The sequence below is a fragment of the Pomacea canaliculata genome, linkage group LG4 (assembly GCF_003073045.1).
Source record: "Pomacea canaliculata isolate SZHN2017 linkage group LG4, ASM307304v1, whole genome shotgun sequence".
Taxonomy (NCBI): Eukaryota; Metazoa; Mollusca; class Gastropoda; order Architaenioglossa; family Ampullariidae; genus Pomacea; species Pomacea canaliculata.
In genome coordinates, this window is record NC_037593.1 from 2,239,867 (window position 1) to 2,264,568 (window position 24,702).

General features: G+C 40.8%; 1 protein-coding gene and 6 long non-coding RNA genes across 7 annotated transcripts; all 7 read left to right on the top strand.

The window, feature by feature from the left end:
* Nucleotides 1-1,436: 1,436 nt before the first annotated feature.
* LOC112562456 lies at nucleotides 1,437-2,676 on the top strand. The gene is made up of 2 exons (XR_003098863.1): nucleotides 1,437-1,597; nucleotides 1,979-2,676. It is a non-coding gene; the product is annotated as an uncharacterized LOC112562456 (long non-coding RNA).
* A 2,075-nt stretch (nucleotides 2,677-4,751) lies between these two features.
* Nucleotides 4,752-5,937, top strand: LOC112562455 (prophenin and tritrpticin precursor-like). The gene is made up of 2 exons (XM_025235741.1): nucleotides 4,752-4,912; nucleotides 5,288-5,937. Exons 1-2 carry the CDS (start codon nucleotides 4,837-4,839, stop codon nucleotides 5,503-5,505), a joined length of 294 nt encoding a protein of 97 aa, XP_025091526.1. The 5' UTR covers nucleotides 4,752-4,836; the 3' UTR covers nucleotides 5,506-5,937.
* A 1,360-nt stretch (nucleotides 5,938-7,297) lies between these two features.
* LOC112562457 lies at nucleotides 7,298-9,097 on the top strand. Its single transcript, XR_003098864.1, has 2 exons — nucleotides 7,298-7,455; nucleotides 8,442-9,097. It is a non-coding gene; the product is annotated as an uncharacterized LOC112562457 (long non-coding RNA).
* A 917-nt stretch (nucleotides 9,098-10,014) lies between these two features.
* Nucleotides 10,015-11,788, top strand: LOC112562459. The gene is made up of 2 exons (XR_003098866.1): nucleotides 10,015-10,172; nucleotides 11,138-11,788. It is a non-coding gene; the product is annotated as an uncharacterized LOC112562459 (long non-coding RNA).
* A 1,116-nt stretch (nucleotides 11,789-12,904) lies between these two features.
* Nucleotides 12,905-14,386, top strand: LOC112562458. Its single transcript, XR_003098865.1, has 2 exons — nucleotides 12,905-13,062; nucleotides 13,810-14,386. It is a non-coding gene; the product is annotated as an uncharacterized LOC112562458 (long non-coding RNA).
* A 3,557-nt stretch (nucleotides 14,387-17,943) lies between these two features.
* On the top strand, nucleotides 17,944-20,182 carry LOC112563189. Its single transcript, XR_003098977.1, has 3 exons — nucleotides 17,944-18,052; nucleotides 19,008-19,090; nucleotides 19,658-20,182. It is a non-coding gene; the product is annotated as an uncharacterized LOC112563189 (long non-coding RNA).
* Nucleotides 20,183-22,206: 2,024 nt separating this feature from the next.
* On the top strand, nucleotides 22,207-23,943 carry LOC112562410. Its single transcript, XR_003098858.1, has 3 exons — nucleotides 22,207-22,460; nucleotides 22,893-22,988; nucleotides 23,252-23,943. It is a non-coding gene; the product is annotated as an uncharacterized LOC112562410 (long non-coding RNA).
* Nucleotides 23,944-24,702: the final 759 nt, after the last annotated feature.

The following is a 24,702-nucleotide window of genomic DNA, read 5'->3' on the forward strand; positions in this document are numbered from 1 at the left end:
TGTAACAGTCAGCCCCCACATTGCACCTGTGTGAACACCGTGATGACTGTTAATGTCAATGTCCAGGTCGTTGCCAACATCAGCGGTCTGACTGTCCACGTCATCATTGATGTGACTGGTGTGTACCACGTGATGTACGTAGGTGTGCTTGATGTTGGTGAAGAGCACAATCGTTCACACACACAGACACACACAGAGGTACACACTCACACACATACACACACAGGTGCACACACACAAACACACACAGGTGCACACTAACACACAGGTACACACTCACACACACACAGACACTCACTCACACTAAATCTGTACTCGTGTGAGAATATCTGGCCCTGAAAACTGCAAAAAGAGTGTTTTGAGGAAATATTGACTGACTACACACTCTAACATTGGTTCTGCCGCCATTTTAAACCAAATGCGTTGAAATGACTTTGAATATTGAAGTAAGTGTACAAACCACAAGTAAACAGAAAAGAATAAAATGACTGACACAAGCAAAATGACTTCATTTTCAATCGGATTTGCACAACACGAGTGTATGTCCGAGTGTGTGTGTGTGTGCATGTATGAGTGTGAGTGTGTTTGTCCATGTCTGTGAGTGTGTGTGAGTGTGTGTAATAATAAAAAATAATAATAAATTTTATTCAGTTTTTAGGAGGCCATCTGGCCCATTTCAACATCAAATGCTGTTGGTTACATACATATTAACATTGAGTGTCTGTATATAAACATACATTCTTTGTATTAAGGGTTTATTGTATATAGTCAAATAATAATAATAATCAGACAAGATTCTGACATTCATCTCTATACCTCGTGTGACGCACATGGTCAGACACATCTCCTTACAAATATTGTAAGTAAAGGACAACTCTAATGATTGCTCTACTCTCTAGGTTCTTACACGTGTGATTTTCAGTTTTAAAGATACCATTTGGTCCATATCAACCTGTGAGTGTGTGTGTCCATGTGTGTGCTACCTACAGACTGCCCCTAATTATGTCCCCTGCCCTCGCCTGCCACAAGCTTACTGACTGTTCCTTGTAGTTAGCAGACTTGCAGTGTGACTTCACATTTCTCATCGCCGATCTCGCTGATAACAACCCTGAAACCTTTTTTAAAAAACAATGAAGAGTGGGACTCTGCCAGACATGTGAGCAACCACAATAAACAACAGAAAACACAGACGAGCCGTTGGTGCCTCTTGTCCCCTGTTGATGTTGTGACGTAGTTGTCACGTAGTTCCCAAGTAAACAAACATTTCCAACTGAAGGGAATGTCACACTGACAGGCTGACTCACTTTTTTAGGAAGTGAAAAATGTATTTGAACGGCCAAACGACATTTTCATCCGCATCCTGTTTACTCATGAGTCTTGTCCCCTGACTGTATCCGTCTTCCTCGTGTACGAGAAGTATAAAAGGGAGACAATCAGGTGTGTGTACAGTTTGATTGACTCCCTTGGCGGGTACCTGTGAAAGCGAACACTACACTGTGAACCTTCAGACACCTGGTCAACATGCGGGGACACCTTCTGATTGTTGTGGTGGTTGTGGTGGTGGTGTGTCAGCTCACGAACTCCATGGCGGATACAGGTAACGGTGTTTGCTTCATGTTGTAATGGTGGTTAATTGACTAATGTAGGGTTAATATGTTTTAACACAGGTGACACTTCAGTCGGTTATTTCGAGTAGCATGAAACAACAACAACAACAACAACAACAACAACAACAACAACAACAACAATTTTTGAAACATCAGCCTTTGCAAACAGACAAGATATGAATCATGAACTCTGTGTGTAGAAACGCTGAACAAGATGGTAGAATATCTTTAAACTAGTCGTGGTAATTCCGAAAGTGGAAATTCCTCTACCTTGGTTTCACTGTTTGAAAATCACTTGAAATTAAATGTCTACATCTGTATTCAATATTTTAGTTTCTGATCCACGTTTTTTATTTTTTTATTTTGAGCAGACACCAAAGACCAGAGCCTGTTGCATCTGCTGACTAAGCGAGAAACCGTGTTTCCAAGGTTTCCACCTCCATGGTGTGTGTGTGTCAGAGAGCCGTGCCCCTGCTACCCGCCACGCCCACGTGACCCGATTCTGGAACCCACTTGGTAACTCCATTGTAAATCTGTCGGACAGGTGGATGATAAACAAACTCTCCATCACTAGCAGCATCATGGTATTCTCTCATTACTGCAAATGACAGAGTGGAAACGACTGCCTTCACCTGACTTGTCTGCCAGCAAAAATAAAGAATTAGACTCGCTGTTTGTTTTGAAGTGTTGCCATGGAGTCAGTGAACTCTACTCACTGATTGTGCTCCTTCGCTGTGTTGCCAGTATAATTCAGTCCTCAATCCTTTCATTTACATTCATTTCTATTCTTTTAGTTTTGTGTAAACTTAAAATAGAAGAAGGTCTGCATTCTGACCATGTTGTTAGCAATAATAAAAATACCGTTATGTATGTAAATAAACAAGTAAACAATGAACTGACAGCAACTGATTTGACCTGAAGATTAAAGTAAACACAATATAAAGGTGGATTGAGAATCTGTTATATTTCACTTCGTCAGTAAAACTGCGAATGAAAGAATAGATGAGAGACTGAACAGAAGAAAAAAAGAAAGTCGATAAATGAAAAAAAAAATAAAAAAAAGAACGTTTTTTGTTTCTCTACGTTGTATGTCCATCCTTGTGATGTTGAGCATCTAGCCGACAGTCGCAGCCCGTCGTCAGCACTGAGACACACACACATATACGCGTACACACACGCACATACACGCGCGCACTAGCACGCGCTCTCACACACGGACACACACAGACACACGCACATAATACACACACACACTCGCACACATATAAACACGCGCGCACACACACACACACACACACACACACACACACACACGCGGACACGCTCACACTCACGCCCCCACACACACGCGCAATAGAACACACACACACAGGGCCGCCGAGAGCCAGCCCGGGCCCCGGGACAGACGACCTCTCCGGGCCCTTGTACTTGTAATCGTAAATTATTTCCCCAGTATATAATGTATGTTTACAATTCGAATCTCAATATCTACACTCAGACTCAACTTCTGCATGTGTAATTCTTGGGTGTTCTGTCCTTAGACCTTTCTTTAAAAGAAAAAGAAAAGGAGAAGAAGAAAAAAAATCCTCTGACCAACGCCGGGCCCCCTTGACAGCCGCGGGCCCGGGTACACCAGACCCCCCTGTCCCCCCCTCTCGTCAGGCCTGCAACAATATTTACCAATACTCACTTATAGTCGCAACATTTTATGCAATGTAGACACAGGGTCAAAAGGTCATTGGAAAAAGATGATTATACACTCAGTGGTATACACAGCTTTATCTTCCGAGATCATGCATTTGCTTGTGTCTAATGTTGTTACCTGTCACCTCCGTACTGCTGACCTATAACCTTCTTACTGCTGACCTGTCAACGGCCTCACAGGACAAAGAGAAGCGACTTGCAGCACGTGGTTGACAAACAAGAGGCACGTGACGTTGTTCCTAGTCTCTGGGTAAGACGACGACCACGACCTGTGTCATCACCAAAACTACGACCTTTGGCCACCGGCACCTCGCCCACTTCTCTGCAAACCCAAACCTGTCCCCGTAAAAACTCTGTCCATGAAAACTGAAAACTTGGCCTCCCTGGTCCGACTGATGATGTTAACAGTTGTGGAAGCAAACCTACACGACTGTGTTTTCAGTGTTTGACGGAAGCTGGACTGAGAGAGAGAGAGAGGGAGGGAGGGAGAGAGGGGGGAAGAGAGAGAGAGGGGGAGAGAGGGAGAGAGAGAGGGGGAGAGAGGGAGAGAGAGAGGGGGAGAGAGGGAGAAAGAGAGGGGGAGAGAGGGAGAATGAGAGGGGGAGAGAGGGAGAAAGAGGGAGAGAGAGAGAGGGGGAAGAGAGAGAGGGGGAGAGAGGGGGAGAGAGAGGGAGAGAGAGAGAACCAGAAGCAAAGTAAAGAAAAGTCGAAAAAAGTCTTTGGTGGCCATAATTATGCTTACAAAACATAGAGAAGGAATAAACTTGAAGGCTCAGATGTCGTATACACATACATCACAAACTGTCACAGTTCTCATTGCCGTGCTTAAACTTCATGCAGCCTGTCTCTGTCTCTCTCTCTCTCACACACACACTTTACCTTTGTGAACTGACACCTTTATTCATTCTAGACACACTTCTTAAAATACTCTCCATCCTTATTTACACCTTTGCTTGCGTGTAATATTCCAGTTAACTATAAACCATGTAAACAATAAAAAATTCTGAATAAATGATGTAAGATCATTACTGTCTTAGTATGTTGGTATGGTGTGAGCTAGAGCAGTGATGTAAACTTTATCAAAAATCAACATAAATATAGGGGACATGAACATCTGTGGCATTCAGTTTTCATCTACCTGATGTCGACAGCCACCTTTGAGGACACCGTGAGGCGGGACTTGCACACAGACGAGCCGTTGGTGCCTCTTGTCCCCTGTTGATGTTGTGACGTAGTTGTGACGTAGTTGTCACGTAGTTCCCAAGTAAACAAACATTTCCAACAGAAGTTAATGACACACTGACAGGCTGACCCACCTTCTCAGGAAGTGAAAAATGTATTTGAACGGCCAAACGACATTTTCATCCTGTTTACGCATGCGTCTAACCCTGACTGTATCCGTCTTCCTCGTGTACGAGAAGTATAAAAGGGAGACAATCAGGTGTGTGTACAGTGTGATTGACGCCCTTGCCTGGTACCTGTGAGAGTGAACACTACACTGTAAACCTTCAGACACCTGGTCAACATGCGGGGACACCTTCTGATTGTTGTGGTGGTTGTGGTGGTGGTGTGTCAGCTCACGAACTCCATGGCCGATACAGGTAACGGTGTTTGCTTCATGTTGTAATGGTGGTTAATTGACTAATGTAGGGTTAATATGTTTTAACACAGGTGACACTTCAGTAGGTTAGTTCGAGTAGCATGAAACAACAACAACAACAACAACAACAACAACAACAACAAGACAACAATTTTTGAAACATCAGCCGTTGCAAAGAGGCAAAATATGAAACATGAACTCTGTGTGTAGAAACGCTGAACAAGATGGTAGAATATCTTTAAACTAGTCGTGGTAATTCCGAGAGTGGAAATTCCTCTACCTTGATTTTACTGTTCGAAAATCACTTGAAATTAAATGTCTACATCTGTATTCAATATTTTAGTTTATGATCCACGTTTTTTTTTATTTTGAGCAGACACCAAAGACCAGAGCCTGTTGCATCTGCTGACTAAGCGAGAATCCTTGTTTCCAAGTTTTCCACTTCCAAGATTACCAGCTCCAAGGTTTCCACCTCCAAGATTACCATCTCCAGGGTTTCCACCTCCAATATTTCCACCGTGCATATGTGTCACTGAGCCGTGCCCCTGCTACCCGCCACGCCCACGTGACCCGATTCTGGACCCCATTTGGTAACTCCAGTGTAAAGCTGTCGGACAGGTGGATGATAAACGAACTAGCCATCACTAGCAGCATCATGGTATTCTCCCATTACTACAAATGACAGAGTGGGCACGACTGCCTTCACCTGACTTGTCTCCCAGCAAAAACAAAAGAATTAGACTCTGTTTGTTTTGAAGTGTTGCCATGGAGTCAGTGATCTCTACTCACTGATCGTGCTCCTTCGCTGTGTTGCCAGTATAATTCAGTCCTCAATCCTTTCATTTACATTCATTTCTATTCTTTTAGTTTTGAGTAAACGTAAAATGGAAGGTCTGTATTCTGACCATGTTGTTAGCAAAACTAAAAATACCGTGATGTATGTAAATACACAAGTAAACAATGAACTGACAGCAACTGATTTGACCTGAAGATTAAAGTAAACACAATATAAAGGTGGATTGATAATCTGTTCTATTTCACTTTGTCAGTAAAACTGCGAATGAAAGAATAGATGAGAGACTGAACAGAAGAAAGAATGAAAGTCGATACATGAAAAAAAAAAATAAAAAAAGTTCTTTGTTTCTCCACGTTTCGAGTCCATCCTTGTGATGTTGAGCATCCAGCCGACAGTCGCAACACGTTGTCAGCACTGAGATCATGGCAGACACACACACACACACACGCACACATTCACGCACGCTATTAAAATATGATTTAGGAAGAAAATGTATGCAACAATATTTACCAATACTCACTTATAGTCGCAACATTTTATGCAATGTAGACACAGGGTCAAAAGGTCATTGGAAAAAGATGATTATACACTCAGTGGTATACACAGCTTTATCTTCCGGGATCATGCATTTGCTTGTGTCTAATGTTGTTACCTGTCACCTCCATACTGCTGACCTGTCAACGGCCTCACAGGACAAAGAGAAGCGACTTGCAGCACGTGGTTGACAAACAAGAGGCACGTTGGCACAGGGTAAGACGACGACCACGACCTGTGTCCCACCAAAACTACGACCTTTGGCGACCTCCCCGCAAACCCAGCCTGTCCCCGTAAAAACCGGAAACTTGACCACCCTGGTCCGACTGGTCCGAGACAAGGCAAACGGCTTAATTTTCTGTCGGATTTGCATGAGACGTTTGTCTGTATGTCCGTGTGTGTGTGTGTGTGAGAGAGAGAGAGAGAGAGAGTGAGAGAGAGAAGAAATAATTAATTGATTAGACCATCTACCCCTTTCAAGGGGAAGGTGATTTTACTCTACATAGATAAGGTCTGAAGTCATGAATGGCCTAAAGGCATCAATAAATACAAGATGGACAACCTGTCTATAATTGCATTAACACACTATCTTACAAACCAGTAAACAACACTCTTATTCAACAAACATCCACAAGAGTTTCAAATGCGTTAAAAACAAATAAGGACAGGTTGAACAGGATTTTGTGCTTTGCGGTGTACACAACAATGCTAACCTGTAACCAGATGGCCGGCGTTGAAGCAGCAAAAGTGGACATTTCTCTTGGCGACTAGTGTCTGTTGAACAAACAAATATAAAATAAATGCATTGCTGACTGCTCGATATCACAAACAAAATGGACAGTTACGATCCCCAGCAACGGTGTTAGTCACGTGTCTTAGGGCTTAGGGACTGACACACTGACAGGCTGACCAACCTTCTCAGGAAGTGAAAAATGTATTTGAACGGCCAAACGACATTTTCATCCGCCTCCTGTTTACTCATGCGTCTTGTTTACAGTTTACTCCTGACTGTATCCGTCTTCCTCGTGTACGAGAAGTATAAAAGGGAGACAATCAGGTATATGTACAGTGTGATTGACGCCCTTGCCGGGTACCTGTGAAAGCGAACACTACACTGTAAACCTTCAGGCACCTGGTCAACATGCGGGGGAACCTGGTTGTTGTTGTTGCTGTGGTGCTGGTGTGTCAGCTCACGAACTCCATGGCCGATACAGGTAACGGTGTTTGTTTTATGTTGTAATGGTCGGTTAATTGACTAATGTAGGTTGACAGGTTTTAACACAGGTGACACTTCAGTCGGTTAGTTCGAGTAGCATGAAACAACAACAACAACAACAACAACAACAACAACAACAACAAAAACACATTTTGAAAAGTTGAGTTATAAAGCATTATTCCACCATTAAACGTTTGCTGAAAACGCGTAACGAAAAAAAAAAAAACAAAAAAAAAAAAACAACAACAACAAACTTTCGTTCAAGTCTATAAATAATGTAATCACTAAATATTTGGGAAAATATCCAGTTTCAAAGAAAACTTTAGGATAAGAAAATTGATTGTATTCCTGAGACGATGTGTGCAGCCAGACATCAATATCAAGTCACGTGGCTGCTACAAAGTATCTCATTCTGTTTCCATATTATTTTGTTGACTGCTTGTCGTTGACCATCCACCTGTTGCCTCGCCACATGCTGTGGATCGAATCCCAGGAAGTTTTCCTTACATTTATAAGCATTAGAAAATTTCATTATTATAGCTGCATCATTCCCGATAATGATTCGTAAACAAATATTCCCAGGAAATGTTTTTTATTACTCGTAGTATAACCGTTAAAATAATTTAATTAAAAATAGAATAAAAGAAAGGAAGGAAAAGAAACCACAAAAGATTTGAATTTGCCGAGGGTATTTCTCGGTGATGATGAGAGTTAAATGCGCTGCACACAAAATATCCAAACAAGCCGACAGTCAACCACACAACAAACATCAGCCTTTTCAAACAAACAACATATGAAACATGAACTCTGTGTGTAGAAACATTGAACAAGATGGTAGAATATCTTTAAACTAGTCGTGGGTAATTCCGAGAGTGGAAATTCCTCTACCTTGGTTTCAATGTTCAAAAATCACTTGAAATGAAATGTCTACATCTGTATTCAATATTTTAGTTTCTGATCCACTTTTTTTTTTATTTTGAGCAGACACCAAAGACCAGAGCCTGTTGCATCTGCTGACTAAGCGAGAATCCATAAGCGAGAATCCAACTATTCCACCTCCTTTTTTCCCACTTCGAAGGCCTCCATTTACTATTGTAGAGTTTCGACCTACAAAACCTCCACTGTGCATGTGCCTCGGTGAATCGTGTCCCTGGTACTGCCGCCTCCCACGCCCACGTGACCCGATTCCGGACTGGATTAGGTAACTCCATTGTAAAACTGTAGGACAGGTGGAAATGATAAACAAACTAGCCATCACTAGCAGCATCATGGTATTCTCTCATTACTACAAATGACAGAGTGGAAACGACTGCCTTCACCTGACTTGTATACCAGCAAAGAAACAGAATTAGACTCCTTGTTTGTTTTGAAGTGTTGCCATGGAGTCAGTGAACTCTACTCACTGATTGTGCTCCTTCGCTGTCCGCTGTGTTGCCAGCATAATTCCATCCTGAATCCTTTCATTTACATTCATTTCTATTCTTTTCGTTTTGTAAACGTAAAATGGAAGAAGGTCTGCATTCTGACCATGTTGTTAGCGAAAATAAAAATACCGTTATGGATGTAAATAAACAAGTAAACAATGAACTGACAGCAACTGATCTGACCTGAAGATTAAAGTAAACAATATAAAGGTTGAATGAGAATCTGTTATATTTCACTTCCTCAGTAAAACTGCGAATGAAAGAACAGATGAGAGACTGAACAGAAGAAAGAATGAAAGTCGATAAATGAAAAAAAACCAAAAACGTTCTTTGTTTCTCCACGTTTCGAGTCCATCCTGTGATGTTGAGCATCCAGCGACAGTCGCAACACTTCGTCAGCACTGAGATCATGGCACACACACACACATAGACACACACACACACACAGACACACACACAGACACACACACACACACACACACACACACACACACACACACACACACACACACACACACACACACACACACACACACACACACACACACACACACACACACACACACACACGCACGCACACACACACACACACACACACACACAGACACACACAGACACATACACACACACACACGCATTAGAACACAAACACACGGACACGCACACACTCGCACGCACGCTATTAAAATATTATTTAGGAAGAAAATGTATGCAACAATATTTACCAATACTCACTTATAGTCGTAACATTTTATGATTTGTGCTTTGCGGTGTAAACAACAATGCTAACCTGTAACCAGATGGCCGGCGTTGAAGCAGCAAAAGTGGACATTTCTCTTGGCGACTAGTGTCTGTTGAACAAACAAAAATAAAATAAATGCATTGCTGACTGCTGGATATCACAAACAAAATGGACAGTTACGATCCCCAGCAACGGTGTTAGTCACGTGTCTTACGGCTTATGGACTGACACACTGACAGGCTGACCAACCTTCTCAGGAAGTGAAAAATGTATTTGAACGGCCAAACGACATTTTCATCCGCATCCTGTTTACTCATGAGTCTTGTTTACAGTTTACTCCTGACTGTATCCGTCTTCCTCGTGTACGAGAAGTATAAAAGGGAGACAATCAGGTGTATGTACAGTGTGATTGACGCCCTTGCCGGGTACCTGTGAGAGTGAGCACTACACTGTAAATCTTCAGACACCTGGTCAACATGCGGGGACACCTTCTGATTGTTGTTGTTGTGGTGGTGGTGTGTCAGCTCACAAACTCCATGGCCGATACAGGTAACGGTGTTTGTTTCATGTTGTAATGGTGGTTAATTGACTAATACAGGTTGACAGGTTTTAACACAGGTGATACTTTAGTAGGTTAGTTCGAGTAGCATGAAACAACAACAACAACAACAACAACAACAACAACAACAACCAACAACAAAAAAACACATTTTGAAAAGTTAATTTATAGAGCATTATTCCACCATTAAACGTTTGCTGAAAACGCTTAACGAAAAAAAAAAAGAAACAACAACAAACTTTCGTTCAAGTCTATAAATAATATAATCACTAAATATTTGGGAAAATATTAATAAACAGGTTCAAAGAGAAATATAATTGTATTCCTGAGACGATGTGTGCAGCCAGACATCAATATCAAGTCAGGTGTCTGCTACAAAGTATCTCATTCTGTTTCCATATTATTTTGTTGACTGCTTGTCGTTGACCATCCACCTGTTGCCTCGCCACATGCTGTGGATCGAATCCCACGCGTGTTTTTGTTACATTTATAAGTATAAGAAAATCTCATTATTGTAGCTGCATCATTCCCGATAATGATTCGTAAACAAATATTCCCAGGAAATGTTTTTATCACTCATAGTATAACCGTTAAAACAATTTAAAAATATAATTAAAGAAAGGAAGGAAAAAAACCCCAAAAGATTTAAATTTGCCGAGGGTATTTATCTGTGATGATGCGAGTTGAATGCGCTGCACACAAAATATCAGAACAAGCCGACAGTCAACCAAACAGCAAACATCAGTCTTTGCAAACAGACAAAATATTAAACATAAACTCTGTGTGTAGAAACATTGAACAGTATGGTAGAATCACTTTCAATTAGTCTTGGTAATTCGAGAGTGGAAATTCCTCTACCTTGGTTTCACTGTTGGAAAATCACTTGAAATTAAATGTCTACATCTGTATTCAATATTTTAGTTTCTGATCCACGTTTTTTTTTTATTTTGAGCAGACACCAAAGACCAGAGCCTGCTGCATCTGCTGACTAAGCGAGAATCCCTGTTTCCAACTATTCCACCTCCTTTTTTTCCACGTCGATGGCCTCCATCTCCAACTTCATGGTTTCTACCTACAAAACGTCCAGTGTGCATGTGCGTCCTTGAATCGTGCCCCCTGGAATGCCTACCACGCCCACCTGCTCCGATTCTGGACCCCACTTGGTAACTCCAGTGTAAATCGGTCGGACAGGTGGATGATAAACGAACTAGCCATCACTAGCAGCATCATGGTATTCTCCCATTACTACAAATGACAGAGTGGAAACGACTGCCTTCACCTGACTTGTCTGCCAGCAAAAACAAAAGAATTAGAATCGCTGTTTGTTTTGAAGTGTTGCCATGGAGTCAGTGAACTCTACTCACTGATTGTGCTCCTTCGCTGTCAGCTGTGCTGCCAGTATAATTCAGTCCTCAATCCTTATATTTAAATTCATTTTTATTCTTTTAGTTTTGTGTAAACTTAAAATGGAAGAAGGTCTGCATTTTTAGTATGTTGTTAGCAATAATAAAAATACCGTTGTGGTTGTAAATACAAAAGTAAACAATGAACTGACAGCAACTCATCTGACCTGAAGATTAAAGTAAACAATATAAATATTGAATTACAATCTGTTATATTTCACTTCGTCAGTAAAACTGCGAATGAAAGAATAGATGAGAGACTGAACAGAAGAAAGAATGAAAGTCGTTACATTAAAAAAACAAAACAAAAAAAAAAAGTTCTTTGTTTCTCCACGTTTCGTGTCCATCCTTGTGATGTTGAGCATCCAGCGGCAGTCGCAGCAAGTTGTCAGCACTGAGATCATGGCACACACACACACATACACTCACACAGACACACACACACACGCGCACACACAGACTTACACACACGCGCACTAGAACACACACACACGCACACACACATACTCACATACACATACACATGACCTATCACCTCCATACTGCTGACCTGTCAACGGCCTCACAGGACAAAGAGAAGCGACATACAGCACGTGGTTGACAAACAAGAGGCACGTGGCGTTGTTCCTAGTCTCTGGGTAAGACGACGACCACGACCTGTGTCATCACCAAAACTACGACCTTTGGCCACCGGCACCTCGCCCACCTCTCTGCAAACCCAAACCTGTCCCCGTAAAATCTCTGTCCATGAAAACTAGAAACTTGGCCACCCTGGTCCGACTGGCGATGTTAACAGTTGTGCACTACTGACATGAGGTGCTAGACACCAAACTTTTCTGGATCTCAGTTCGAACACCGGCGCTGTAACCACTCGGCTATGTACCTCCACTGTACATGTATACTGTCCGGTCACATTCACACAGTTCCTTGGACACAATTTCTGATTGACAATCTCATTGATAACAATCATGAAACCTCTTTTATAAAGACGAAAGAAAGACGTCTGCGAGCCCAACCCCTTGTCTCTGCCAGACATGTGCAAACAACAACAACAACAACAACAACAACAACAACAAACACAACAACAACAACTGACAGACGAGCAGTTGGTGCCTCCTGTTGTGACGCGGTTCTTGACTAAACCAACAATCTCTCCTGAAGGGACTGACACGCTGACAAGGTGACCCACTTCTTTAGGAAGTAAAAAATGTATTTTAACGGACAAACGACATTTTCATCCTGTTTACTCATGCGTCTTGTTGTCCCCTGACTGTATCCGTCTTCCTCGTGTACGAGAAGTATAAAAGGGAGACAATCAGGTGTGTGTACAGCTTGATTGACTCCCTTGCCGTACCTGTGAGAGCGAGCACTACACTGTAAAGCTTCAGACACCTGGTCAACATGCGGGGACACCTTCTGATTGTTGTGGTGGTTGTGGTGGTGGTGTGTCAGCTCACGAACTCCATGGCCGATACAGGTAACGGTGTTTGCTTCATGTTGTAATGGTGGTTAATTGACTAATGTAGGTTGACAGGTTTTAACATAGCTTGACACATTTGTTTACACATTAATAGGTTATTTCAAGTAGCATGCAAACAACAACAACAACAGCAACAACAGCAACAATTTTTAAAAGTTTATTTATAGAGCATTTTTCACCATCATTGGTTAGCTGAAAGCGCTTCATGTATAAATCTTAACACCTTTTCTTTAAATTTCTTTAAAATAATATAAATACTAAATATTTTTGATAAAACAAATCCTTATTTTGTGAACCTTACCTCATGCATGTGATTTCTTTCAAACTTACATTAAACACACTACGGAAATCTGACTATTGTAGTCAGGTCGTTCCGAATAATGATTTGGAAACAAATATTCACATGAAATGTTTTTTAATCACTCGTGATATAATAAAAGAAAAAAAATTTATTCCTGTTATGAAGCACTGCACATGAAAGATTAAAAGAAGCCGAAATTTAGAAATACAAAATATAAAACCTTGAGCACACGGACAACAATATATCAAACACGAAGCAAGTGTGCGGTTATTATTAATAATATCATAAAATAATATTATAGACTATTTTTAATTCGTTCTCGAATTCTAAAAATTCATCTACCTAGCTTCAACTAAACTAACTTACCCTCACAATGCGGTTGAATGTATACATTCGTGTTTAATATCTTGGTTTCTGATACCTATTTTGTTTATTTCTAGCAGAGGTCAGAGGTCAGAGCCTGTTGCATCTGTTGACTAAGCGACAAGCCCAGTTGTTACCGCTTGCAACTGACAGATTTCCAGTCTGTTGGTGTTTCACGTACCCGTGTGACTGCTACCCGTCACCTCCACGATTCCCTCCTGTGCTTGTGTAGCAGCTTTGCCAGTCTGTCCTGCATGTGGATGATAAACAAACCGTGTATGACGAGCATCATCATGATAGTATTTTACTCAAAAAGAAACGATGAAATAATTACCTTCTCCTGACTTGTTTGTCAACATGAATTTAACGGTCAGAATGGTTGTTTACTTCAAAGTATCAACTGACTGAGCTCTTTGCCAGAGACTTGCTCCTCCAGTATCATTCAGTCCTCAATCCTCCAATTCACACACCTTTATATTTGTTCAGCCTCTTGTAACCTAAAGTGAAAGAAACATTCTTATCAATAATACAAATATTTGTGACAGATATCTGTAAATATGTAACGAGACAAACAAACAAAATACACACTGACTGTAACTGACTTTTCCTATGGATTCAAGAATAAAAACCCAACAAAGGTTGATTAATGATCATTAATTGCAGTTCGTCAGTGAATGACTGTTTGAAAAAATGCATGAGAGAGAGATGGAGAGAGAGAGAGAGAGCAATAAGCAAAGTAAAGAAAAGTCGAAAAAAGTCTTTGGTGGCAATAATTATTCTTACAAAACATAAAGAAGGAATAAACTTGATGGCTCAGATGTCGTATACACATACATCACAAACTGTCACAGTTCTCATTGCCGTGTTTAAACTTCATACAGCCTGTCTCTGTCTCTCTCTCTCTCTAACACACACACACTTTACCTTTGTGAATGACAATTTTATTCAATCTAGACACTTCTTAAAATACTTTCCATCCTTATTTACACCTTAGTTTGCGTGTAATATTCCAGTTAACTATAAACCATGTAAACAATACAAAATACTGAATAAATGATATAAGATAATTACTGTCTTAGTATGTTGGTATGGTGTGGACCCAGAGCTAGAGGACTGATATAAACTTTATCAAAAATCAACATAAATATAGGGGAGATGAACATGTGTGGCATTTTGTTTTCATCTACCTGATGTCGAAAGCCACCTTAGAGGATGGGATTCCACCCTGGGGTAAGTAGGGGATCATCATCATTCTTCGCTCATTTTCTGAGTGCCCATGGATCCAAAAGCCATTACTTACATTAGATGCACAAAATCAGCAGATGAAAAGGACTATATTTGTGATACAACTAATTTAGAAGACCCTGAGAAAAACATAACATCATAGCACAATCAAGGCAAAAGGCACTACTTGTTTATGGTGTAATGTTTTACATGTGTGATTGGGTTTGGTGAAGTGTGTCAGAACTGTGCTTACAAATATCTACACGTGTAAATATCGATGTGTTTACAAACATGCTGCATGTGTTATCAATGATGGTCGTCAACACCAGAACAGCAACCACACGATTTCCCAGATGACCCCTGGCCTGACCCTGCTCATACACACCAGGGGTCACGTGATCAGTTACAGAAAGCAGACTGCTGCTGTAACATAGAATACTCATGATATTTGTGAATTCAAGTACAACAGCTCGTTATATAGAGATGTACTTTACAATCATCATTGCGCGGGAGGGTCCTGTACACATTCAGAATGAATTATTTGTTACGACTGTCTAGTGTCGGCAACAGGATACAAGGCACGACATCCCCAAACACCGATTAGTTAAGGATAAATAATGAGTACGAAACCAAACTTCACAATTTTTTATGCATAAATTAGCGAAATGTGCTTCGTTACTCGCCCAGGTATGCAAAGCAGGCTTCAGCTGTTAGGCAACAGATTTATCTGCCCCTGACATCATCACCGGGAGGAAGACGGATGCAGAGCGGGATGACCTCGACCCACAGGACAATCCAGGATGCAGGTGAGACAGTTGATTGGCTGTGACAGTGCTAGTTGAATGTTTACTCCTTTGTTTGCCCAGTAAAACATTCTCCGGGGTGCGAGACGTGGCGAGGACTTGTCTCTGAGTCCAAACTGAGGTGTGAGGCATGGAGGTGTTGGGCATGGAGGTGTGAGGTGTGAGGCATGCACGGGTGTCCTCCAACAGTCAAGCGCCACCCGGCGCGTGTGGGGAACACGGACACCTTGTTAATGTCAACCTCGTCTTCAACTTCAAAGTTCACAAAGACAACTTCGTGATCGTTGAGCCTGCTGTGTACACAAGCAGTCACGTGGTGTAGTTTCTTCTGAGGATGGAGAACATGCAATGGTATAGGCATGAACAGAGGGGAACGCACACACCAACACATCCAACAACAGCAAACACACCCACAGACAAAACACAGACGTGCGCCACACACTTACAGTATTTACATACATACACAACAACTCTGATGACCAGCAACACAGACAATGAGAGACAGAAATAATAAATACAAATATACTGACAAACAGAATGACCGAGCCAGCTGGAGCTAGCATGGCTATAATAGTTATCTGAATATCTGAGTTTACAGAAAATACATCGCACACGAACACACACACACACACACACAAACACACACACGCACACACACACACACACACACACACACACACACACACACACACACACACACACACACACACACACACACACACACACACACACACACACACACACAAACACGCACACGCACACACACACACACACACACACACACACAAACAAACGCACACAATTTCTAGCAGGTATGGACTTTTACTTTAGTCAGGAAGTCACCTTCTGTGGTAATAAAATTACCAAAATAATTTACTTTCCTTCCATTTGTAAACAACCATTTTAATTGAAACACAATTTGTAAACAATTACACAAGGTGTGTGTGTGTGAGAGAGAGAGAGAGGGGGAGAGAGAAAATGAGCATACTACATATAATTATAAATAAATATAAATGTCAAACCCATTGTCCTAAACAATAATAAATTATTCGCTGGCTGTCAGCTGTATAGTCACGTGGACAACCAGATTTTACAGAGAGCACAACTTTGTCATTTAATGATATCCGACATTTGTCTAGTTTCCTCATTCTTGACTTCCTGTCAGACAGGTATACATACTGTCGACACAATTATTAACACAAAAACAATCTATACACGGGTAAAGTTTCTAATACGATTGTGTACACGAGTTCCTAAGATATATTCTTATATTAAACAGTAAAGATGTATTAATGAGTATTATGATGTGATAAGGGTTAGACAATTTCAATTCTGCCGGTTCCCAGACAATCGCATTATTTTGTAACTAATAATTAAATAAAATTAAAAAACAATTTAACATAAATAACACTTTATTTATCCCAAAGGGTGACTAGCAGCAGCTCTATGGGAAAGTAAATGTCAGAACCACACAGGACAACAACAACCAACAATGCCATAACAACTACTACACCAAACAGACCCTCGTACAACCATGAGTTCCACTCAAACATGATTTGCACTAAGTAGAGTTCACAAGGGCAACCTGAGTCTGCTGGTTGTACATACAGGGCCGCCGAGAGCCAGCCCGGGCCCCGGGACAGACGACCTCTCCGGGCCCCTTGTACTTGTAATCGTAAATTATTTTCCCAGTATATAATGTATGTTTACAATTCGAATCTCAATATCTACACTCAAACTCAACTTCTGCGTGTGTAATGCTTGGGTGTTCTGTCCTTAGACCTTTCTTTAAAAGAAAAAGAAAAGGAGAAGAAGAAAAAAAAATCCACTGACCAAGGCCGGGCCCACTTGACAGCCGCGGGCCCGGGTACACCAGACCCCCCTGTCCCCCCCCTCTCGTCAGGCCTGTGTACATACGGGTACAGGGTGGACCTGACATTGAGACCTCTACCTAGTATGTGACCACTAACCTGTAAGCTTATCAATATATGTGAAATAAATAAAAAATAATGATGATGATTTATACAGCACTTGACATCACCATCAAAGATTCAAAGTGTTGACAAAAAAGTTTACTGATTAATACAGAGGTGTGTGTTTATTTGTTCGAGAGAGGAAGAAAAAAAGAAACAAACACACGTGGTGCATTTATTTGTCGAAACTAAAAAACTTAGCATCCTGTTCGTGCTAAGTGCTCAGTCTTTACTCACACATCCGGGTTCCTAGCTCAGCACAGCGATATAAGGCTGAGAAACCATCGTGTTGGCCATTGCTGCAAGACCTTCAGCACGAATCAGTGAGTAATTAATTCTGTCATTGTATGATCAGTTTTGTTTTCGGAAAACATTTAAATTTCGTGAAAGTTTCTGAATTTTAGTTGCTAGTCTGAGTTGTTTGAATCTTATGTAACTGTAGTCATACACAATGCGACAATAAGCTTCGGAGAGAAGTGTATGTGAAAACTTGTCCGCCAAGTAATTCAAGGATTGTTTTTATGATCATAAGAAATTCACCTAAAGGTTAAAATTCTTTACTAATATGGTCCAAACACTTGCTGGTTAGGTTTACAAACAATTTATGAGCCACTCAAATAGCAAAGATACTTAACCGACCGATGGTAGCAATGAAGAATCAAGTTGAACCCTACAACTTCAACAAAAATGTTTCAAAACGATGAAACAAGGAGAAATTGGTGGAAAGTAAAATTTATTTACATTGATCTAATGATGTTTCTTAAACAATAATTAAACAACAAAATGTTTATAAATTCGAAAACAAACTGAGCAAACGGGAAAAACCTCAAAAGGCACATCTCAGTTGTGAGATAAACATTTGTATTGTGTTTGCTACTTTCAGATTAGGAATGTCATAAAACACTATGTGCAAACCAGTTCGTTATATTTTTCTAGTTTATTTGTTTGTTCTAAAATTTGTTGTGTTGGCATCTATTGCACTTATTATGTTCCCATTATCGGCTGTTACCACGAGTGAGGTAGGTAGGCGACAAATACAATATTTGTGTTTAAGTTTCTTCATTCGCGCTCAAACACACAGCAATAATTAAATATTAAACAGGAAATAAGAAAGGACAAGAAAAAGCCAGAAAAAGATGAAGGGAAAGAGGTGCAGTGTGTGGGTATGATGATCAGTGTAAACAAAACTTAGCTTAATACCCGCACAGTGCATTTCCACCCCATATTATATGCTTCTAATAATTTATAAAAATTATTCAGATTAAGAAGTTCTTGCAGGTGTCCTGTCATCATGCGTCACCTGGTCATCGTCGTGGCAGTGGTGGTGTTGGTGGTGTGTCAGCTGGTCGTGGCTGATGAGGGTGAGTGAGGTTCAGTGCACCAGCTCGCTATTTTACAGTTCTAGACAGTTTCTCTCTGTCTAACAACCTGCTTACAACTAGAGTTTACTGTCCACTGACATCGTCATAACGGACATTGAAACCGTCATTTAGTGGACTGCTACCTTCTCTACCTTCTCCTCTGTGTGTTCCTGGAAATGTTCACTGTCATGTGTGGTTGTATTGTTGTATGTTTGCTTGATTTTGATGTCGTGTCACACTTCATCACTACCTACTTGACTGCTCTCGTCCGTATACCTTCTATTATTATTATTATTATTATTATTATTATTATTATTATTATTATTATTATTATTATTATTATTATTATTATTATTATTATTATTATTATTATTATTATTATTATTATTATTATATCTGTCAAATATTCAATGTCGCAGTAATGTGGATTATGTAGACAGTTGATAAAAGGACCAGAGACAAAATAAATTGAGAAATTATTGTTAGCGGAGTGAATAATGTTTGACAACTATGTGTGGTCGTACGTTTGATTGGTGTCTCAACTGCCGAGTGGTTCACTGTCCTCAGTTGCCTCCCAGCAAGAGGAATTGGACCTGCAGCACGCGCTTGATAAACGAGAGGCGCGCATCTATCCTTACACACGGAGACCACTTCGTACAGCTCGCCCTTTGCCATTTGTTAGACCAGACATTATTCCTATTCCACCATATAGACCGTCACCTACACGAAGACCACCCCCTATACGTGTGTGAGGTCCTGACTGTGGACATCAGACTTCACTGCTTCTGGACACAAAAGCCGCTTGTTGTCTCTGTATGCGCCACCAACTCTCATGGCTGGTCCTCCACCAGCACAGCTCAGAAATATCTCAAGGTAGAAGCACTTTCCTGCTAAACAAATCAACCAACCCACCGGTTTCATAATACCCATCTTGCTTTAATTAGCGATCTTTTGGACAGAAACAATGAGATTGATTATGTAGACCTTTGAAACCAACTCTGTTATCGAGATTTTTATTTTTAATATTATCACACCGCTCGTGATCAATCTCATTTGGCATGTAAACAAACAAATAAAATCACAAAGGAGACACTCTGCTTCATATCCTGCATCTGCGCGTGTTCGTACGTGTGTGTGTGCGCGCGTGCGCGCGTGCGTGCGTGTGTGTTAGCTTAATTAACAAAACATTAACCCGGGTGTTGTTGAAATGTGCTCGATGCATCATCATAAGAAAGTTTTTGCCTTCCAAAAGTCGCATCAGTCAGTGACCTTTGTGACCTGCTGGGGTTAAAGTTAACTGCCACTCACTGTGTCACTGTCATGTAAAGATTGTGCTGCCTGTCACATGAACGGTTTCTGGCCTTCGAGAGAATTTCATACTCGCACTCGCACTCACTCCTACTCTCTCTCTCCTACTCACTACTTGTACTCACTATCGCACACACACACGCAGAGTTGCATGCACACTTGCGCACCCCGTTCTTGAGTTGTAAACAGAACAACTAAACTTGACTCTTTGCAATACAACTGTAAAAATACTTCAGGGTAAAAGTACTCCAGGGTAAAGCACTTCAGGGTAAAGCACTCCAGGGTAAAAATACTCCAGGGTAATAACTGCACCTTCCTTGGAGGATGCATCCTCCTCTCCCCATTCAGTGGCTTCGGCACTCTGTGTCTCTCTAGGAAGTGAAGCGCTGGCCGTCGACGGTTAATTTTATGGTCCTCCCCTCTTTTGTAGGTCAACTGTCTAAAAATAAACCGCATAAACGTATTCAGAAGGTGCAGCTCGGCCACCCGCTGTGTGACGACTGGTTCACTGTATGTCTCCCTCTGTGAGACAAGACACTGTGACACAAGACACTGTGACACAAGACACCCACTAATCACAGTCAGTCATAAATAACAGCATCAACCACTTCTGACTCCCAAGACAGTGGGGCAGACATTTGATTTCTCACGTGCACAAAGGTGACGGCTATCAGAACTACTTCCTCGGACACTACAAACATTTATGTTCAGCCCTCGGTCCTAACAGTTTGTCATGGGCCTGGCTCCATATCACTGTTTATAAAAATGATCCCGAGAGAGGAAACCAGCAAACTGTATGTCGGTTGACATAGTTTAAATATGTAGAGGACAGTGCTACATATTACTGGCCTGCTACTGATGCTGAGTAGCAACGGTAAGTTCAACACAGACGGATTTCTATAAAATGTCAAAGGTGTATATTTCTCTCAAAGAACAGTATAACTTAGACACAAAAATAAGGAAATAAAATTCTGCTTTATCTATATCAGAAGATAATGAATTGCGTATTTTCAATAAGAAAAAACTGTTGGCTATAGACTTTTATTACAGACACACCTCTAAATCCGATGAAAACACTTCTAATGTTGGCATTTCGTAAGTTGCACAGATGATGACATAAGTGAACGAGGATTGAAACCAAAGATAAAATTGATATCCTTCATTTGAAGATATAGTAAAATGATGTTCTTGCTGATAACAGTCCTGGGATATCTCTTTTAAATGTTGTAACCAACAATTCAGGGTGTCCAACGCTTTGATTGTGCCAGACATGCCGGGGACCATAGACACCAATGAACCTGTAGAACAAGCTCATGTCATCGTGTTTTGGTTGTGTATGTTTAACAACACATTGTAAGATTTAAGTGGCAGTCATAGAGTTATGCTCAAAATTTGTAGCTAGTATTTAATACTTTTTTTTTTACAAAAACACTTACATGTAAGGTGTATCTTGATGTTTGTCTATAAACTAGTGCATTATTTGTGCGACTGTCAGAAATCTGTTAAAAGCAAAAGTGTGAACGGTTTCTATTGGTTTGAGCACGGAAACCACTTGCCATAACTCTGCGGCATGTATCCTCATAGGAAGAATCTCACAGACACAATTTGAAGAAAACATCAAGAGCATGTTCACCAGTAGACAACACCCTGAGGATTTCAACTACACCTTTCTTGATACGAGTAGCCATGCCACTTAAATCAGAGAGTGAAGGTGGGAGACCATGTGGTGAATTCTTTTTTAATTTGATTTTTCCGGTTCCGTAGGGTGGACAGGAGGAGAAGGTGGGAGGCTGTGACAATATTTACTGTGTGAGGTTTAAAACCTGAGTGAGGCTGGTGGCGGTGATAAGTAGGTGACTGTCTTTAACACTTCATTGTCACTGCCTTAACGAATGCTTAGCAAATACACAATCTGATTAGCACGACTCGCCACCTAGCGGATTTGTTTGTTTGGACAATCGACATTTTCAAGCACATCCTGGTTTACCTCTCCGTCTTGCTTACCTGCAGGTATAAAAGGGAGACAACCTGGGGCCCTTGTAGCTCCTTGTCAGGTGTTTGGGTAAGTAACCACCTTTATTGTTAAGTTCATAGTACAGTGAACAGATTTACTTTTGTCTTCTTGCCATGAGGTTGGGGAAGGACAACTGCAACAGAGGAGGATTGTGGGTCAGTATGTGGTTAGAGTTTCGCTGACAGTCGTCAACGGCCTTTTCGAAATCTGAAATGTAATTATCGTTGTTCGTTATTATATCCTCCCTCTTACACATACTCTCACACAGCCCATATGCTACATCTATGACTTTAAGGAACAAGAGTTTCCCTGATTTCAATATTAGTTAGTCTGTGATTACAAATGTAAAGAACCTTCCATAGGATCAGTGTCCTGCAGTTTTGTGGAGACGATGTTGAACATGACGTGTCTTCATCGGGCTAATTGCAACTTGTACAAGATTCTTTGTTTTGACTTTTTTAAATGTGCTGTCGCCCGCAGGTGTATATTCACAGCAGACTGTCAACATGCGACACCTGGTAGTGGTTGTGGTGGTTCTGATGGCTGTCTGTCTGATGACCACTTCAGCGGCTGACGGTATGTCTTCATTGTTCTCTTGGGTTTTTTAGTCAGCATCGTCAGTAAAACTGATGACAGTTGTTAGCAGCGATGTTGGGTGTAGTGTCAGGACTGTAGAGGTTCTTCCATTTTTGTTGTCATGTCAACACAAAAAAAACAACATTAAAGTTATTAAGGAGATGTTTCTCTTTCTGTCGTATCTAATGAACTTAAGACAATGCGTACTCTCATCTGCAATAAACATGGATCCAGTCAACAAAATGATTTATTCATTTTAACAGCTTCTGATGAGGGCCAGGGACTGGTGCACAAGCTGAAGAGACGTCAGGCCCCTTATTCGGCATACACAGGGCCACTGTCTACTCGCTGGCCTTTTTGTTTCTGCTTCCCACCACCCTGTCGTTGTATTCCTAGGGGATAATAATGAATCATGTAGACCAACTTTTGTGAAACATTTCAAACACCTAACTCTAATCTACTTGACAACTATGGTAGCACGATTTTCACATTTGAATACTGACATTAGAATTTACAATCCCAACACCATACTGACTACATTCTAATGATTCATCTACAATAAATTTGTAAAAATAATTTTAGGGATAGTTTTAATTATTGAAGTGTTTTCTTTTTTGTTTTTTTTTCTTTGTGACCCCATAGTCTAGTTATGTAAAAAGTGTGCTTTTTATTTTTTTTACTTATTATTATATTCTTAAAAATTATTTCATCGAATTCTTACTAATTACTAAAATGCGGCACAGAAGATTTCCTAAGATTTGTATTATTGATGTTTTTGAGTGGTTTGTGGTGTCAAAACCGTTGCACAAAGACGATTTTTGACGTGTAACATTTGGACCAGAAAAAATTAATTATAGAGAGAAATATAGTTACTACTACTACTAATACGCTGATATCAAATGCACTAGTGTCATAACCGGAATAAAACAGAAGGCTCTACTTGATTATAGTGGAATGTTTTACAGGTGTGAGTTTGTTTCCGTTTGCAATGTGTTGGAATCTGCTTGTGATTGTTTGCCCTTTGTTGCCCCTGTAGTACACTGTTAGCGGCTCTCTTCCATCACGGGATCGAATCATATCGGATAATTAATTAACAGATGGATTTTAGAGGCTTAAATTTACAGGTTAGGTTGATATCGCATATATCTTCTTATATCTGAAAAAAGAACACAAACCGTTCAGGTTGGTCTTTAGGATGTGAGCCACGAGGTGCCCCCAGGACCAGGTGTGAGTGAGACCCTGTCCCCGGTTAGACTGATTTTAAACCTCATGGTTTTCATGGTATTACAGTAAATACAGACAGGCACTGAGGCATATACCCTCAAGCATCAACTTGAAAATAAACCATTTTCTGAATGCGCCAAAACTGGGAAAATTGTACTTTCATTACTTTTGATTGCTTTTCCTTCCTTCTCCAGCACTTTCTGCCCAGAACACACCCGCCACCTTTGTCCTCCGACAACTAATTACTCCTGTAACTAGAAATTAAGTAAGAATTAAAATTACAATTTAAGACAGGTCAGAACCATACAGCACAACAACAACAACCACAACAACCAACAATCCCATGACACCCGCTCCACTGGACAGACCCTCGTACAACCTTGAGTTCGACTCACAAATGATTTGCACTCTGAGCTCACAAGCACAGCCTCAGTCCTCAGGTTGTACATACGGGTACAGGATGGACCTGACTGGCATTGAGACCTCACAC

Bases quoted from the DNA above. Each gene is read 5' to 3' on its own strand.
- LOC112562455 (XM_025235741.1), top strand. From the start codon at position 4,837: ATGCGGGGACACCTTCTGATTGTTGTGGTGGTTGTGGTGGTGGTGTGT. The intron at 4,913-5,287 runs GTAACGGTGTTT...TATTTTGAGCAG, and splicing joins GAACTCCATGGCCGATACAG to ACACCAAAGACCAGAGCCTG.